The following is a 19,233-nucleotide window of genomic DNA, read 5'->3' on the forward strand; positions in this document are numbered from 1 at the left end:
CACACAAACGTTGGCTTCCTTCCTCCCCCCTGGCACGGACGGCTTCTTTTCAGAAATTTGGCCTCTATTTCTAAGGCATCCATTTTAATGACCTGGCCAATGAAGAAATGAATTTTCCTCTTCCCCACAAATTTTGCCAGCACATAATCCCCTACGTCGCTGGCCTGGTTCTCGTCCTCATCTGATGTAATGTCATCAGGGCTATCAGGGTCATCGTCTAAAGACATGTGCGTTTCATCTGAGCTGCTGGCATCTTGCTTTTGAAGAGGTATCTTTCTCCGTACTTTTGGTGGGTTTTTCCTTTCTTCTCTAATTTTTTCCAATTCTTCCTTTACTGGGGTGTCGGTAAGTATTCTTGTTTTGACTCTTTTTCTTTTTGTTGTTGTTTTTCTAGGCGCTGCCTTTGGAAGTGGGATAATTGATGAAGGAGATCGATACCCCGCAGTCTCCTGGCCGGGCTGGGCGGGACTGGCCGGTTGCGGGCCGGGCTGGGCGGGACTGGCCGGTTGCGGGCCGGGCGGGACTGGCCGGTTGCTGGCCAGGCTGGGCGGGACTGGCTGGTTGCGGGCCGGGCTGGACGGGACTGGCTGGTTGCTGGCCGGGCTGGGCGGGACTGGCTGGTTGCGGGCCGGGCGGGACTGGCCGGTTGCTGGCCAGGCTGGGCGGGACTGGCTGGTTGCGGGCCGGGCTGGGCGGGACTGGCTGGTTGCGGGCCGGGCTGGGCGGGACTGGCTGGTTGCGGGCCGGGCTGGGCGGGACTGGCTGGTTGCGGGCCGGGCTGGACGGGACTGGCTGGTTGCTGGCCGGGCTGGGCGGGACTGGCTGGTTGCGGGCCGGGCGGGACTGGCCGGTTGCTGGCCAGGCTGGGCGGGACTGGCTGGTTGCAGGCCGGGCTGGGCGGGACTGGCTGGTTGCTGGCCGGGCTGGGCTGGTGCGGGAGTGGCCGGTTGCTGGCCGGGCTGGGCGGGACTGGCTGGTTGCGGGCCGGGCTGGGCGGGACTGGCTGGTTGCTGGCCGGGCTGGGCTGGTGCGGGAGTGGCTGGTTGCTGGCCGGGCTGGGCGGGACTGGCTGGTTGCGGGCCGGGCTGGGCGGGACTGGCTGGTTGCTGGCCGGGCTGGGCGGGACTGGCTGGTTGCTGGCCGGGCTGGGCGGGACTGGTTGGTTGCTGGCCGGGCTGGGCGGGACTGGCTGGTTGCTGGCCGGGCTGGGCGGGACTGGCCTGGTTGCTGGCCAGGCTGGGCGGGAGTGGCCGATTGCTGGCCAGGCTGGGCGGGAGTGGCCGGTTGCGGGCCGGGCTGGGCGGGAGTGGCTGGTTGCTGGCCGGGCTGGGCGGGAGTGGCCGATTGCTGGCCAGGCTGGGCGGGAGTGGCCGATTGCTGGCCAGGCTGGGCGGGAGTGGCTGGTTGCGGGCCGGGCTGGGCGGGACTGGCTGGTTGCTGGGCGGGAGTGGCTGGTTGCTGGCCGGGCTGGGCGGGACTGGCTGGTTGCTGGCCGGGCTGGGCGGGACTGGCTGGTTGCGGGCCGGGCTGGGCGGGACTGGTTGCTGGCCGGGCTGGGCGGGAGTGGCTGGTTGCTGGCCGGGCTGGGCGGGACTGGCTGGTTGCGGGCCGGGCTGGGCGGGACTGGTTGCTGGCCGGGCTGGGCGGGACTGGCTGGTTGCTGGCCGGGCTGGGCGGGACTGGCTGGTTGCGGGCCGGGCTGGGCTGGGCGGGAGTGGCTGGTTGCGGGTCGGGCTGGGCGGGAGTGGCTGGTTGCTGGCCGGGCTGGGCGGGAGTGGCTGGTTGCGGGCCGGGCTGGACGGGACTGGCTGGTTGCGGGCCGGGCTGGGCGGGAGTGGCTGGTTGCTGGCCGGGCTGGGCGGGACTGGCTGGTTGCTGGCCGGGCTGGGCGGGACTGGCTGGTTGCGGGCCGGGCTGGGCGGGACTGGTTGCTGGCCGGGCTGGGCGGGACTGGCTGGTTGCGGGCCGGGCTGGGCTGGGCGGGACTGGCTGGTTGCTGGCTGGGCTGGGCGGGACTGGCTGGTTGCGGGCCGGGCTGGGCGGGACTGGCTGGTTGCGGGCCGGGCTGGGCGGGACTGGCTGGTTGCGGGCCGGGCTGGGCGGGACTGGCTGGTTGCGGGCCGGGCTGGGCGGGACTGGCTGGTTGCTGGCCGGGCTGGGCGGGACTGGCTGGTTGCGGGCTGGGCTGGGCGGGACTGGCTGGTTGCTGGCTGGGCTGGGCGGGACTGGCTGGTTGCGGGCCGGGCTGGGCGGGACTGGCTGGTTGCGGGCCGGGCTGGGCGGGACTGGCTGGTTGCTGGCCGGGCTGGGCGGGACTGGCTGGTTGCGGGCCGGGCTGGGCGGGACTGGCTGGTTGCTGGCCGGGCTGGGCTGGGCGGGACTGGCTGGTTGCTGGCCGGGCTGGGCGGGAGTGGCTGGTTGCTGGCCGGGCTGGGCGGGACTGGCTGGTTGCTGGCCGGGCTGGGCGGGAGTGGCTGGTTGCTGGCCGGGCTGGGCTGGGCGGGACTGGCTGGTTGCTGGCCGGGCTGGGCGGGACTGGCTGGTTGCTGGCCGGGCTGGGCGGGACTGGCTGGTTGCTGGCCGGGCTGGGCTGGGCGGGACTGGCTGGTTGCTGGCCGGGCTGGGCGGGAGTGGCTGGTTGCTGGCCGGGCTGGGCGGGAGTGGCTGGTTGCTGGCCGGGCTGGGCTGGGCGGGACTGGCTGGTTGCTGGCCGGGCTGGGCGGGAGTGGCTGGTTGCTGGCCGGGCTGGGCTGGGCGGGACTGGCTGGTTGCTGGCCGGGCTGGGCTGGGCGGGACTGGCTGGTTGCTGGCCGGGCTGGGCGGGACTGGCTGGTTGCTGGCCAGGCTGGGCGGGACTGGCTGGTTGCTGGCCAGGCTGGGCTGGGCGGGACTGGCTGGTTGCTGGCTGGGCTGGGCTGGGCGGGACTGGCTGGTTGCTGGCTGGGCTGGGCGGGACTGGCTGGTTGCTGGCCAGGCTGGGCTGGGCGGGACTGGCTGGTTGCTGGCTGGGCTGGGCGGGACTGGCTGGTTGCTGGCCAGGCTGGGCGGGACTGGCTGGTTGCTGGCCGGGCTGGGCTGGGCGGGACTGGCTGGTTGCTGGCTGGGCTGGGCGGGACTGGCTGGTTGCTGGCCAGGCTGGGCGGGACTGGCTGGTTGCTGGCCAGGCTGGGCGGGAGTGGCTGGTTGCTGGCCGGGCTGGGCGGGAGTGGCTGGTTGCTGGTCAGGCTGGGCGGGACTGGCTGGTTGCGGGCCGGGCTGGGCGGGACTGGCTGGTTGCTGGCCGGGCTGGGCGGGACTGGCTGGTTGCTGGCCGGGCTGGGCGGGAGTGGCTGGTTGCGGGCCGGGCTGGGCGGGAGTGGCTGGTTGCTGGCCGGGCTGGGCGGGACTGGCTGGTTGCGGGCCGGGCTGGGCGGGACTGGCTGGTTGCTGGCCGGGCTGGGCGGGAGTGGCTGGTTGCTGGCTGGGCTGGGCGGGACTGGCTGGTTGCTGGCCGGGCTGGGCGGGACTGGCTGGTTGCTGGCCGGGCTGGGCGGGAGTGGCTGGTTGCTGGCCGGGCTGGGCTGGTGCGGGTCAGTTGGTTACCTCAGCTGACTCAAAGTCAGCATCAGTAAACCTGTCCCTATTGTAGGGAAAGATTCCTGTTGCCTCAAATCCAGACAGAATGTTCTGTCACGACATTGCAGATGAGAAAGCTGTGTTGACCATCCCTGGAACGTCATAGATGGTGGCCACCTTGCCAGGGTTGGACCTCATCCACCCATCCACGGACCTGTTATAATATCGCTTCAGGGGCCCAAACACAGTCTTGTCGAGAGGCTGAAGCTGATGTGAGGTGTGGGGAGGGAGGGTCAGCAAGACGACACCATTTTCTTTCGCCACATTGACCGCCTCCAGCGCCACATGGGAATCGTGGTTGTCCAAGATGAGCAGTAGGGGGTTGGTTGGGGAGCAGCTGCTATGTTGGATCAGATGCTTGAGATATGTGACAAAGATTTCCTGGTTTGTCCAACCAGATTTTGAAGAACAGCCCATTGAACCCACTGGAGAACCTCTCAGGAAATGATCGTGGTACCTGACACGGGGGAATATGAACAGTGGTGGCATTTCCCACAGCATTAACCGCACATATAAGGGTGATGAGCTCCCCCCTCTCTTTTGAGGTCACAGAGCCCACTTGCTTCTTGCCCTTCTGCGTGACTACTTGCTTCGGCTTCTGGACGTCAGTCACCCTTGTCTCGTCAACATTGTATATCCTGTTTGGAGGGAACTTGAATCTAGGATAGAAATAAATATAAAAACACACAATTTTTTTTCTATAAATGAAATAAACATACAGTATGTTGATGTCTTGTTGTTGTTATTATTATTATTGTTATAGGCCTACCTGTCCATCACCGAGGCGAGGTTGTCGTAAAACTCTCCCACAGTGTGCCTGTTGAAGGCCGTTTGTCGGCCAATTGAGGTCGCCTCTGGCATTCGGCATGACAGACTGTGCCGTTTCATAAAAGACTGGAACCACTCCATTCCTATTGATAAATGTTTACATGAAATTAATTAAATGCAATGAATCGTACAGTTACTTATATACCAACAGTTCTATCTTTTTTTTAATTGTGATTCTTTCAAAAACTGACCTGCTCTCTCATTAGTGTAGGACCAGTTGTCTGGCATTGTGATGTTGTTTATCCTTCCAAACTCATATGCCAGCTGCCTGCATTTTACAGGGCTTAGCCCATGGAACTGGAAAGACAGCGTCTTAATATGACTCGCAAGGTCTGCTTCCATGGTCATATTAAATATCATGCGAGCTGATGCTACCTTCTCAAACCCTGTTTTGGTCTCTCCATTCTCTATACTTTGCATGAACCTTGTCAACGTCATCCTGTCCACGTGAACATCCCTTGCCACAGCCCGAATGGCCCTGCCCTTCCTGACCTCTTCTGCGGCCCTTTCCAACACTGCTCGGGACTGTGTGGCCCTGTCTGTCTTTCTTTTGTATATACGTGGCATCATGCATAGGGCCTACCTGTAATAACAAAGTAGGGCACCATTTTATTTATTAAAAACCTTTATTGATTTACCTTTATTTAAAGTTTTTCTATTTATATATGTATTGTTGTTAATAACAATATGTGTATGTGTGTGTGTATGTGTGTATATATATATATATAACTTATTATTATTATTATTATTATTATTACTTCCAGTAGACCTAAATGTGAAAACTTACAGTATCATCCATATATGTATGTAATGGCTCATCTTACCCCGTGGCCACCATTTTGTAGAAAAATGCTAATAAAGACAATTAGGCTAATTTAAATTATTTTGATTAGCAATCATATCATAGCTTAGAAAGCCAATAACTGAAACCTAAAGTGTCTAAATATCATTCTATTTTTGTCTTCTCTAGATCATCTTCATTATGGACACACATGGAATTCACATAGAGAGCAAAAAAACACATTTTTATAAACATCTCCCTCACCTTCTTTGACATGTGGTTCTCCTCTTCATATGTGTATGGAAATGGTCCCGCCCCCCTTTGAATGGGGTCACATGGTCACATTTGTTTACGGTTTCTTAGAAACAGGGGGTGGCTCAACTTACCCCGGTCTCCCCTACAGCGAGGCCCAGAAATACTCAAACAGCGATCCTTTTTTTTATTATTATTCATGCGACAGTATATACAAATATATTGAAGTCACGGTTAAACTCTCTCAGTTCTGAGTGAATTGATCTTCAAATTGGAAAAAAAAAGCTATTTAAAGGGATAGTTCGCCTCTTTTGACATGAAGCTGTATAACATCCCATATCAGCAACATCATTTCTGAACATCTTCTTACCCCCTGCTGCGTCCTGTGAGCAGAGTTCCAGCCTCGTTTTGGCGTTGATGAAGGTAGTCCGGCTTTCTCTCCCTTCGTATCACTGCCTGCTGTGCAGACCGAGCAGCAAACACCGTAACAGGCGCGGCTGTCGGCAGGCGGCAGCAGGCAGTGATACGAGGGGAGAGAAAATAGGGCCAAGCAATTGTGAGGTCTGACTTTTTCCTGGAGAACCATTTTGTGATGCAAATGTATTACTCTGCTGAACGCATATTGTTTTGAGAAGCAAAACGCTTTATTTTTTAAACCCCAGCCAACTAGCCGGACTACCTTCATCAACACCAAAACGAGGCTGGAACTCTGCTCACAGGACTCAGCAGGGGGTAAGAAGATGTTCATAAATGATGTTGGTGATATGGGATGTTACACAGCTTCATGTCAAAAGAGGCAAACTATCCCTTTAAGGATGTTATTTCCTTGCGGTAGCTGAGAGGACGCTCTTACGCGTCGTATTAAAAGGTACGAACAAAAAAGCAGATTAGTCATTCCGACTGGAGGACTTGTTGGATACAAACACTCTACAGTCCCTTCATTTGGTAAATCAAACACTCTTTTGCACAACAGCTTTTCCAGAAATATCACTTTTATTGAGTCTTCAGCCTTTGTCCATGTTGAGGCAGATTATTCCTTATCAGTGAGGTCACAGAGTTGTTGTGCTGGACTGTGGCACACTTTCAGGCCTTGTGCATCCCACTGGGAACAAATCGAGCTGTACACTTCCTCCCACGGAATAAAATGCTTTTAATGGTCCTGATGTAATGGTGCAGAACAGATTCATCTCAATGGAAACTCTCCGCGGACTCCCACAAACTGAACTGAACACGTGTGTTTTCCACACCTGCAGCTGATCTCAGAACCCGTTTGATGTCGTTCGGGAGCCTCAACGTCATCGCTTCAATGCAGATTCATGCAACGCAAACTCATCAAGTCCTTTAATGATCCGCCACAGCTTAAATCTCTATACTACAGAGTGTTTTCTCATGTTCTCATATTTGCTGACGTGTACAGAAAATTCCAGGAAAGGAGATATATGAGACAGTGACCTTGTGCCTCCCTTCAAACAGACCAACATGTGCTATAAGTTAACGCTCTGTGGTAACCTGACATGGACAGGTTTACTGTCGTGTGCAGCCTTGTGCACAGATTTCGCAATCGACTGATGCAAAAATAGGTCAGCAGTGGCAGGATGTTGTAATTTTTTGGCTGATAATTATCGCTCATGAATTCATGTAGAAAACAGCGACCTTGTGGACATAAATTTTTACAAAATCCGCGACTCAAACCAGTGGATTCTGCTTAAACAGTCTTGCTGACTGTTCAATCAGAATTGAACTTCCTTCCTGGCGTCCGATGTAACGTACAGGATGTAGCACGTTACAGTTTTTACTGTTCCTGGTGAGTATATATATATATATATATATATATATATATATATATATATATATATATATATATAGACATATATGTACAGAGAGAGAGAGAGAGAGAGAGAGAGAGAGAGAGAGAGAGAGAGAGAGATGGAGAAGCAGCATTTAGCTGTTGTGCTGCAAACAAGTGGAACAAACTGCCAGTGGAGATTAAACTTTCACCAAATGGAGACATTTTTAAATCCAGGTTAAAAACATTTCTGTTCTCATGTGTCTATCTGCACGATATCTTTGAACTTATCTGGACTGTTGCTTGTTTTTAAATTAATTTAAATGATTTTATTTGTTTCTCTTTATATTCTTTTATGTATTTTTAATGCTTCTTCCACTCCCTGCTGCAACGCTTTTATTTTATATGAAGCACTTTGAATTGTTTGTACATGAAATGTGCTACAAATAAATTCGATTTGATTTGATTTGATATATTTAACAAGCTGCGTTTAAAAACTGTCTGATATTGTATTTAAAAAACCCAACTGTCTAATTTCCAATCAGTTCTTAGGTGTTTCAGTGGTGAATTAAATGTTCGTGGCTTCGTCAGGTACATTAAAAACATCGATCTCACAGCCGAGATTGTTCACTGAAATAATGGGAACGATACTTTATCGGTACATCTAAAAGCTCAAAAGTTCAAATATTCTGTGGTAAAAGTTTTATTGAGATTTAAATATCTTAATCAAACTTAAAAGTGCCTCACAGCAAGAGGGTTCCAGGTTCGATTCCCGGCTGGGGCCTTTCTGTGTGGAGTCACCATGTGGGTTCTCTACGGGATCTCCGGCTTCCTCTCAGCCCACAAAAACATGCATGTTTGGTTAACTGGGGACACGAAATTGTCCCCAGGTGTGAGTAATTTGAGACTTATTCTTTGCATGAGGAGTTTTACAGAAGAAATAGGTTTTACCAGCTCTGAGTATCCAGATATCAGTAGATATTAGGGTTAAAACATCATAAAGTGTCTCAGTCTGAGTTTCAGAAAGACCTTAAAGATCTCACGGTCGGATATTTTCCCAACAGAGCACTTTGCTCTCAGACTGCAGGTTTACTTGAGGTTCCCACAGTTTCTAAAAGTAGAATGGGAGGCAGAGCCTTCAGTTATCAGGCCCCTCTCTGTGGAACCAGCTGCCAGTTTGGGAGGCAGAGCCTTCAGTTATCAGGCCCCTCTCTGTGGGACCAGCTGCCAGTTTGGGAGGCAGAGCCTTCAGTTATCAGGCCCCTCTCTGTGGAACCAGCTGCCAGTTTGGGAGGCAGAGCCTTCAGTTATCAGGCCCCTCTCTGTGGAACCAGCTGCCAGTTTTGGGACTGAAAATGAGTGAAAAAGCAGCCAATGTCAAAAGAAAACCTGTGAGAGACCTTCAGAAATCCTGGGGAACTGTTGATCGGGACCACTTTAAAATAAAGCAAAACCAAAATACGTAGAAATGAGAGTAGGTGATGGTAACTCTTTGGGAATCACCTCATTGGCAGATGAATACTATATTATAATACTATACTAATAAAAAGGCCCTTAGACAAAATGTGATGTCGGATAAAAGGCTTTGGACTGAAAACGAATTGAATAACAGCCAAAAATTGAAATATTTATACCTTAAACCCCTTTAAAAGTCTGGCTGCTCGGCCCTGGTCGGAAATTTTAATTTCCATTGAAAAGTTGCAGTCTAGCAGCTGGCTGGAAAGTTCTCTCTGTCCGGAGACGCACAGCTGGAAGCGGGGTGGAAGTAAATCATCTCAGGCAAACATGTTACTGCACAATCCCAGACCAACATCTGTTTAACGGACTGAATCAGCGCTGCGTGGCCTCACGGTTAATTTAAAGCGAAATGGTCTGTTTTATGTTGTTTTTTTAATTTGTAAAACCCGAAATGTTTGTTTGTGTTCTTTCGCCTGCGCTCTTTGTCAATCATTTACATTCTGTTGTGTAAATCAAATCAATAGGAATCAATAGGGCAGTGAGTAACCCGAGAGTGTCAGTTGGATTTGTTTTTTCTCATAAAACATCTGCTTTGGCGATTAAAATAAGTTATTTCCTCTGCAGGCCAGGCGTGCATCTAGTTTTACATCACATACGGTAAATATAAGCACTTGTGTGTGGGTGTGACTGCGTTTTTGTGTCCGTGCGTGCGTGAGCGCGCGTGTGTGTGTGCCTGCCCCTGCCTCCGCCTCCAGCTGCGCCCACAGCCGGAGACAAAGCCCCGTCCGCCCGCCGCAGCTGCCGGACAGAGAAGATGAGGTCGGCGGGACTCTGGTGCTCGGCGCTGCTCGCCGTGTTTCTTCTGGCGCTTCATCACTCCGCTGCTTTCTGGATCGTCAACGTTGTCTTCCCCCCCAACGCCAAACCCAAACTACCGAGCAACGGCACCTCACCGCTCATTATCGGTAAGCGCAAAGATTAACGCAGTCATTTACTCATTAATCTGAGATGAAGGGGAGAAATATCTGGAGTTTTTTTGGGGCTTTAATACCAGCTGGGACCAAGAAAGCAACTGGACTGATGTTTATTCCTCTATTTAACTTCTTATTTCAATTTTTGGGAAAAGAAAAAAATGGAAAAAATGATAAGATAAATTAGGCACAAACCTTCAGTGAGATCTTTAATCTGATATATTTACTTATAAAGGGTTTTAAGGTATATTTTACCTTGAATCTGCCCGGTCGCCCACTTTACATGAGAATTCTCCCGTGTTGTCATTTCCCACCAGTTACATAGGATTACCAAATAACCAGAAGTCAGGAGAACAAACAGTCCCTCTGACATCTGCCTGCTTCTTTCACTTGTTACACGTGACTGTGTCGCAACCAAAACAGACTACTTTTTCTTTAAAACGTGAGCCGATTGAGTGTCAGAGTCTGATGGAGCGCCTCTGTTATCAGAATGATGCTGAAACGCCAAACTGTGAGGGAGGAGAAGCTTCCCGGTACTCTGAGATAACAGAGACAGCCTCTAACTGTCTTTCTTATCTACAGTTTTACATAAAATGCATCTAAAGTAAGAGCTCTGGGACAAGTCTCTGCCATCCAAAATGATTTGACACATCACCTACTCAGCTCGGTCCACTCCAGCATGAGATCTTTGTACTTCTGGTAGTTTTTGTGTAATCTGGGAATCAGATTATGTTGTTTATTTAAAGACTTTTGCCTCCCACAGTTTATGAGTTACAGTCAAATGCTCTTTAGGAAAGCATTCAAAAACTGTACAGGGACTCCAGGTGAAGGACAGTCACACAGTAGAAAGGTTTAAACAAAAATTGGATCGTGTTTTTTATTTTAATTTTAAGCCAATAAGACCTCCACAAACACTATTCGAGCCAAATCTTGTCTGGAAGCTTCAGTCTTGTCAATGAGACCATGAAAACAACAGCCTCACACACAGTAACACATGCTTAAACAGCCTCAGTAACTTAAACTTAAAGCAGATCTAATGTTTTAATGGCGGCAATTAATTATCATTTTACAATTTGAAAGCTCAAACGAGCATTTTTCTTTTCCAACTTTTGGTTTTCTGGCCCACAAACTCTGAAAAGCTCAACGAAACTTACGGATTAACCAGCTGCCCTGCTTAAAAAAGAAAGAGGGCGAGATTTACGAGGCGTTTGACATCACGTCGCCCTGTCTGCTGGTGTTTATATCATCATAAAAATGTTGTGTTTGCAGTTTGTGCCTTCATCAAATGGCTTAAAAACTAATCTACGATAATGTTTCCACAAGAAAGTCTCTGTAAAAGGGAACTGCAAAAGATAAAAAGATAAGAAAAGCTGTGAAACGCTCAAAAAGTAACACCCGGAAACATCCCAGAAACACTGATCTCACTGTTTGTTGATCCTGTTTGGCTTCAGTTAAATCGTGAAGCGTCTGGCAAATGAGCAGTTTGAGGGGACCCTCTGTTACAGGGAAGGTCTTGCTTATTTCAGCAAGATAAAGCACATTCTGCAGCTCTTCCAACAAGCATGGTCACAAAATAAAACTTACGGAGGACTTTAAAAAAAAAAAAAAACACTACAAAATGGCCCCTGAAATTTTACATCAAGCAAAAAATGGATCAAAAATGGATGTTTTACGGCATCCACATTCGGTTTCATATCCCAGCTCGTGACCAATGAACCAGCAGCAGCAGCAGCTTCAAACCTTTTCACCTTAACACAAAGTCACAGCTCTCCAATTTTGGGTCAAGGTTTTGATAAAGAGTAGTATTTGGTAATGAGAAACCCATCAGAATCCTTCTGCATTTGTACATTTGCTGTTTAAACAATGCTGTGAAGTGTGTTGGTGTGCTTGTGTGTTCAGTTCCGGGGAACTTGGGAAACCGTCTGGAAGCTAAAATAAACAAGCCGAAACTGGTGCACTGGATGTGCTACAAGAAAAGCGAACACTGGTTCCCTCTGTGGATCGACCTCAACATGTTCATGCCCGTTGGTGTGGACTGCTGGATCGATAACATTAGGTAACGCCGACTGCTCTCACAGCTGATTGCATCATTTATGCATCTGTCAGGATGAAATCTCCCATCTGCTGTGATCCCCCCTCCCCAAACATGAAAAATAATACAGAGGGGACCAAAATATTTGTGTTCTTTTGGCCTGATGAGACAATGTTTTTGCCAGAGCTGAAATGTCCGTGTTTCTCCCAGACTTGTTTACAACAGGACGACTCGACGGTCGTCCAACTCGCCAGGCGTGCAGGTGCGGGCGCCAGGATTTGGGGAGACTTACTCCGTAGAGTTTCTTGACTATAACAAACTGGCTGGTGAGTGAAATTCCTCCTCACTGCTTCGTCTTTTAAAGGGACAGTTCGCCTCTTTTGACGTGAAGCTGTATGACATCCCAAATCAGCAACATCATTTCTGAACATCTTCTTACCCCCTGCTGCGTCCTGTGAGCAGAGTTCCAGCCTCGTTTTGGTGTTGATGAAGGTAGTCCGGCTAGTTGGCTGGGGTTTAAAAAATAAAGCGTTTTGCTTCTCAGAACAATATGCGTTCAACAGAGTAATACATTTGCATCACAAAATGGTTCTCCAGGAAAAAGTCAGACCTCACAATCGCTTGGCCCTATTTTCTCTCCCTTCGTATCACTGCCTGCTGCCGACAGCCGCGCCTGTTACAGTGTTTGCTGCTCGGTCTGCATGTCATACAGCTTCATGTCAAAAGAGGCGAACTGTCCCTTTAATGCATTTGTTCCCCTGGATAACAGAAACTGTCTCATGGTTTCACATGTCACTCTCTTTTCAAATATTAACCTGAACTGAGTGAATCTGCTGCTGTTCCTTGCAGGTTATTTCCACACGATGGTGCAACATTTGGTCAACGTCGGCTACGTCCGAAACGAGACGGTCCGGGGAGCGCCGTATGATTGGAGATTAGCTCCCAGTGAGTAGCAGAGCCCACACTGTAGCTGCTGTACATCCAGCACACAATCACAGGTGCTGGGTTTTATTTTGAGAAACTATGTGAATTTGCAGATGTTATAGCTCTGCTTGTGTTGGAAATATATCTAAAAATGTCCTGTAGTTTGTATGATCAATTGTTTACACTTTATGACTTACAAAAGGCATATTCTACTTAAAAAGTGCTGTAGTGACAGCGCTAACATGCTGCTTTATCTGCTAAGGAAGTCCAATATGTGTACAAACAGCAGCTTTTCCTGTAAGGGTGCATTAGCCCTTCTAATTGCTTATGTTGTCTGTCGTTTGGTGCTGAAAAGGCAGTTTAGTGGGATAAATATTGGGGATAAGAGCACTCAAGTTGAACAGAAAACAATGAGAGACCATTTATGTCCTGTGGTGGAGGTGCGCACTAACAACTGCAGACAACCCTGTGATCTTTCATGTGTTTTGTATCAGACAGCGACAGTCCATGATAGACGGCCCTGAAGTGCTTCTCCGCCACATTCATGTCATGATCCATGTTTCATAGGATCCAAAGTTAGTTTATTCCCAGGAGAGCGGGATGAGATATCAACATTTTCCAAGACAGTGCAGACTTTAAGATTTTAGTGCGATTTATGTGGCAGGACTGTTAACTCTACTCTCATTATTCTCTCATTCTAATGGACTTTAATGTTTCCTGTGCGTCAGGCATCTTGTATAGAAGATGCAACACAAATAACTAGGGCTGGGCGAGTTAACTCGTTATTATCGCGTTAACTCATTAATTATTTAACGCGACAAATATTTTAACGCGCATTAGTGCAGTTTTTATTATTTAATTTTATTATTCTAAAAGTCTGTTGCTCACAGGCTTTTATTTTGTAAAAGTCTGTTGCTCACAGGCTTTTATTTTGTAAAAGTCTGTTACTCACAGGCTTTTATTATTGTAAAAGTCTGTTGCTCACAGGCTTTTATTTTGTAAAAGTCTGTTGCTCACAGGCTTTTATTTTGTAAAAGTCTGTTACTCACAGGCTTTTATTTTGTAAAAGTCTGTTGCTCACAGGCTTTTATTTTGTAAAAGTCTGCTGCTGTCTGCTGTGGAACAGGAAAAGAAAGTAATCGGCGGATCCACCAAACATGGAGAAGGGTACGGAACTTTTACTCGGCCATTTTCATTTTAAAGTTCTTCCAGACGGCGGAGTCGACAGAACCAAAGTCATCTGTAAACACAGCCAAATCATGTGATTAATTAGATTAAACATTTTAATTGTTGCCCAGCCCTACTAATAACCCTCCCTGTCGTCCCTCCTCCCGCAGATGAGAACGCAGAGTACTTAACAAATCTGGAGAACCTGGTTGAGGAGATGTACGACCAGTATCAGAAGCCCGTTTACCTCATCGCACACAGCATGGGCTGCCACTACGTCCTCTACTTCCTCAACCACAAGCCTCAGGCCTGGAAGGACAAGTACATCAGGGGCTTCATTTCCCTGGGAGCTCCGTGGGGGGGCGCCGTGAAAGCACTCAGAGTCCTTGCTTCAGGTAATGCCAAAATATAAGGAAACTGGAATGAATGTATGACGTTTACGTGCCGGCATATTTGCTCGTGGATACAACTTCCAACACTGGATGTCATCATCGTTACATACATCATTCCCAGACTACATGACCCAGATATCTCCCTTTGTTCATCACCATCAGTCTCTGGTCCTCCTCATTTCTGGTGATGATCACAGATCAGACAATCAGAGTTAAATACGATGTCGTACTGCTCACCGTAACAGTAGACCCAGCAGCTGATGTAAACTAGGGCTGCAACTAACGACTATTTTAATAGTCGACTAGTCACCGACTATTGAAACGATTCGTCGACTAATCGGATCATTTTTTTTTTTTTTAATTTAGCATGAAGTTGCTTTGATTATGTGGCAAATGATAATAAACACAAGAAAGATGGGTACTTCAATGAAAAATGCATTTTTATTCTACTTTGCTGCTGATTCATACAAAAAGTAAATAAAAATGTCCCATCTAAAACCAATTAGGCACAGTGCTCTGTCAGTATGGACATAAATCCATAAATAAATAAATAAACCTCTGTTCATTATAAAATGTACAGATGTACATAAAAAACAAAACGTATTGGCTTGAATGTTACCGAGGCAAGTCAGACTCCGTTTCGTTCAACTGCCCGACGTGCTTTCTCTTTAAATGTTCGTGCGAAACCTTGCAAGTAATCTTTTTATTCGCATTATCCAGGCTAAAATGCTCCCAAACTTTTGAAGTTTTGGTACGCGTAGCGAATGTGTTGGACGCCGCCATTTCTGTGTACGTTACCGTTACATTGTGCACGTGCGACTCTTGGCAGAGATTGTAATTAAGTGAGATGCCTCACTCTGTTGGAAAAACACGTCTGCCGACAATAGTCGACAATGGAATTCATTGTCGACTATTTCTATTGTCGATTTTTGTCGACGAATCGTTGCAGCCCTAATGTAAACCAGATCTATAAGGCATGCATAAGGTGACTGATACTAGAGTCTGCCGTAATGGTGACATCCGGTTTAGCTCCTTCCTCTCACAACAACAACACCGCCATTTTTATTTATTTATTTTTCAAATATTTATTTGGCCTTTTCATGGCTCAAATGATAGGAGTTGAAGAGAGACAGGCAGCAGGGGGCAGAGAGAGGGGGGAGACATGCAGCAAAGGGCCGCTCGGTGCGGGACTCGAACCGGGGCCAGCTGCAGTGAGGACTACAGCCTCTGTACATGGGGCGCCTGCTCCACCCACTACGCCACCGACCGCCCCAACACCGGCGTTTTTGAAAGAGTTTACTGTGTGCCGGGCAACATTTCAAAGAACGGAGAAAATCGAGGAAGGACTGATCGAAGAAGTACGAAAACCTCTGTGTGACGTCTCGTAAAGACTACAAGGACGATCAAATGACCAACAATTCTTGACGAGAGATTGGCCGGAAGGTGAACAATCAATCAACAACTTTCGCGATAGCAGTCGCGAGATTAGGTCATCTGGCGTAGCGACGCCTACTGATCGGGAGATGAACTGCCTTGCGTATCCGACATCCCGACGGAGAACTTCGAAAGGTTTTGTGACCACGGAGTCGGATTGGCGGATAGCTACGGAGTAGTATACGGGAACCTTTACATCTACATTTACGCCACTGATACCACAGTCTGCCATCATGTATCCTACACATCTTTTATTATCTTTGTGGTTACTGAAAATCAAAAAGATGACCATTTTAACCCAATACAGCATCCATTTACATAATTTACTTCCTCCTAGTTTAGCGCCTCAAGCTACTATTCATAACCCTGTGATGTTCTTTACTTTCTGGTTATTGCAGGGGAAAATGACGGCATCCCGATGATTTCTAACATCAAGATCCGCGAGGAGCAGCGGATGGTAACAACTAATCCCTGGATGCTGCCGTCTCAGGATGCCTGGCCAAAGGACCACGTTTTCATCTCCACGCCGACCTTCAACTACACCCTCCGGGACTACGAGCGCTTCTTTAAGGACATCAGTTTCGAGGATGGCTGGTAACTACCAGCTTCTGTTTTCTCGCAGAGCTTTGAGTATCAAAAGCTGGACCATTACCCATCTTAGGTTTCAGTGGTGAATCAATCTGACCGACCTGACTGCTTTTAACGTTTTATTTAAAATGAATACGAATACTCTACATGATGTGTGCTTCCACAGTGACAGTTGGACATTCACCAGACAGACACGCTGTCACTCGTGCAGCACTTGAAACGATGAAAATATCTCTATTTCCAAAACAAGCTGCAAAAAGCAAAGTGAAGCAAAGGACCCTCAGTTTAGTTCAGCAACAAACGGTGTCACCTCAGCTAAAATGTTGGAAACATATCAGAATGGTTAGTGTTAAGGCCTCGGTATGCTTCTACGTCGCTATCCGTCAATCCGACTCACTAAACCTTTCGAAGTTCTTCGTCGGGATGTCGGATACGCAAGCCAATTCACCTCCCGATCAGTAGGCGGCGCTACGCTAGACGACCTAATCTCGCAACGTCTATCGTGAAAGTCGGTGATAGATTGTTCACCTTCCGGTTCCGTTCCACTCCTCACAGTGAACGATGGCGACCGAGAGAGAAAGACTGTTGTTGGAGTTGGAGCTTGTTGATGTTGAAATGCAAATAATTTTGACCCAATTAAATTCAATTCATTTTTATTAATATAGCGCCAAATACAACAAATGTCATCTCAAGGCACTTAGATAATAAACTCTAATTCAAGCCAATTGGAATTCAATTAATTGTAATCATAATTATTCATAAAATAATCCAATTCGTTCATATAGAGCCGATTCAAAAACAATTTCCTCGCTAAGGAAACCAACAGATTGCACTGAAACTTTTTTTTTTTTTCGGTCCAATCTCCCAAAATGTTGACCGGAACACAGTAAACTCTTTTTTTTAAATGGCGGTGTTGTTGTTCTGAGAGGAAGGAGCTAAACCGGAAAAGTGATTCCGGAAATGATGTTGTTAGCCGACCAATCACAACCCTTGCAGAGATTGTTCGGAGTAGATTCACCCTGGGGTCATTTGAACCGTGATATCCAGCCAAGTAGCCCACCCGCAGTTTTTCCGATCTTGGCTGAACATCAACCGAGTTACTGAGTTATCCCGAATAGCTTCGTACAAGCGCTAATGGACCCTGGCAGTATCTCCAAAATTACCACACTAAAATCACATGCCATGACACCAAACTTCTACAGTAGTACAAATATGGTCTGTACTCACAAAACGAAGCATTTGGAAGTTTGTACATAGTCCAGGAGTTTATTATTATCAACACAAGCCTGATAGCTTCTCTGCTGCTAAAGCTGCGTCGACGTCACTTCCTTGATCTGGGAGCTTCAATGTAAGATGAGGGTTGATCTACTACTGTGGACAACAAAGTATATGCTATATTCTACATGTTTTTTTATGAATTTTTATGTTGTAGAGTTGTGAATTTATTTCATCAATGGAGAAATTGAGCAGCCTTTTTTTTTTTACAAAGAGCTCCAGCGTTACCTGTTCATAGGTTGTGGTACGTGCACATGCTCGATGTGAAAATAAGTTAGAAACGGGTCTTTACCAGGGCCGTGTCAACCACATGTCCAAACTCTGGGTAATGGCGGCAGTGGACGCCAAATTCTGAAAACAAAGAAGAAAGAAGGGAATGAATGAGCCCGTCTATTTTTTTTAGCTTTATTCTCTGTTAGTAAAGTAAAAATAATAATAAGAACTTGTTTTTTTGGTTGCAGGTACATGTGGGAGGACACCAAGAACCTCACCGGTGCTCTACACCCACCTGGCGTGGAGGTGTGGTGCATGTATGGCGTGGGGCTTCCAACTGTCGTAACACACATTTACGACGAGGAGTTTCCCAACCAGGACCCGGTGGACTTTGTTTACGCCGACGGGGACGACACGGTGGACAGCTTTAGCATGGGTCTGTGCAAACGCTGGGCGGGCCAGCAGGAGCAGCCCATCCATGTGACAGAGTATCGAGGGCTGGCCCACCTGGACATGGTGTTCCACGAAAAGGTGCTCAATCAAATCCAGCAAATCCTGGAGGGCAAATCAGACATGCCCAGAGAGATTGACGTGCGGTTCGATTGATTGATAGCAGACAAAACACACAGAGTGCTGTATTCCTACAAAGTTTACTTTTGATAGTTTTCAAATGTCAAATGAAAATTTAAAAAAACACACGTCAGTGCCTCCCTTTTTGCTCAAGTTGGTGAAAAAGCTCCAAATCAACCTGGACTTGAGGAGAGTTGCACACTGGCTGCTTTGTGTAAACTGAAGGCTGATAACTTAACAATGTGGGTTTAACCCTGGTCTTATTCTATCACTTACAGGCTGTGAATGTTGCTGCGTCTGCTTTATACTATGTGAATACAATGAGACTTGTCAGTCATCATGGTAAACTATAAATCAAAGTTATTGCAGTTAGTTGTAGGGAGTGTTTTTGTTTGATGGTTCATCTATGTTAAACTCTGTCATTTTATCACAATGGTATGTTACCATGTTGGTTTGTGTAACTAATAGATTTCCACTCAAATCAGTGTTATCTTTAAAGTTTATACACAGTCCATAGATACAGGTTTCTTTTTTTAAGTGTGATGTCTTTATGGTTTATATGTTTGTGAAGGGAAACTTAGTTTACTTACAGCAACTTTTCACATTTAGATTAACGTCTTAAAACCGCTTTCAAATATGCTAAAGATGTGAAAGAAGCTAAGTTTTCCCTTTTTTGTAATTCCACAAAGAGAATAAAGGTTTCACAAACCCCAAACTGTGTTTTAAAGAGTCTTTAGCCTTTATGGAATACTGTTGTCCACATTTAATTTACATAAATTCAGTCTGGACCTTTTTTAAGGTGGTATAAAAAAAGAAAAAGCACCAAAATGTAATTTTTTTAATTTTTAAAGGGACAGTTCGCCTCTTTTGACATGAAGCTGTATGACATCCCATATCAGCAACATCATTTCTGAACATCTTCTTACCCCCTGCTGCGTCCTGTGAGC

General features: G+C 47.9%; 1 protein-coding gene across 1 annotated transcript; it reads left to right on the plus strand.

The window, feature by feature from the left end:
* Positions 1–9,471: 9,471 nt before the first annotated feature.
* lcat (lecithin-cholesterol acyltransferase) lies at positions 9,472–19,001 on the plus strand. Its single transcript, XM_075471128.1, has 7 exons — positions 9,472–9,685; positions 11,591–11,747; positions 11,934–12,049; positions 12,573–12,668; positions 13,985–14,209; positions 16,039–16,234; positions 17,965–19,001. Exons 1-7 carry the CDS (start codon positions 9,535–9,537, stop codon positions 18,320–18,322), a joined length of 1,299 nt encoding a protein of 432 aa, XP_075327243.1. The 5' UTR covers positions 9,472–9,534; the 3' UTR covers positions 18,323–19,001.
* The last annotated feature ends 232 nt before the right edge of the window (positions 19,002–19,233 follow it).

Source organism: Odontesthes bonariensis, chromosome 7, assembly GCF_027942865.1.
Source record: "Odontesthes bonariensis isolate fOdoBon6 chromosome 7, fOdoBon6.hap1, whole genome shotgun sequence".
Classification (NCBI taxonomy): Eukaryota; Metazoa; Chordata; class Actinopteri; order Atheriniformes; family Atherinopsidae; genus Odontesthes; species Odontesthes bonariensis.

Excerpts from the sequence above, each read along its gene's own strand:
- lcat (XM_075471128.1), top strand. The coding sequence starts at position 9,535 with ATGAGGTCGGCGGGACTCTGGTGCTCGGCGCTGCTCGCCGTGTTTCTT. Across the intron at positions 12,669-13,984 it reads TGATTGGAGATTAGCTCCCA|ATGAGAACGCAGAGTACTTA; the intron begins GTGAGTAGCAGA and ends CTCCTCCCGCAG. Across the intron at positions 16,235-17,964 it reads ATCAGTTTCGAGGATGGCTG|GTACATGTGGGAGGACACCA; the intron begins GTAACTACCAGC and ends TTTTGGTTGCAG.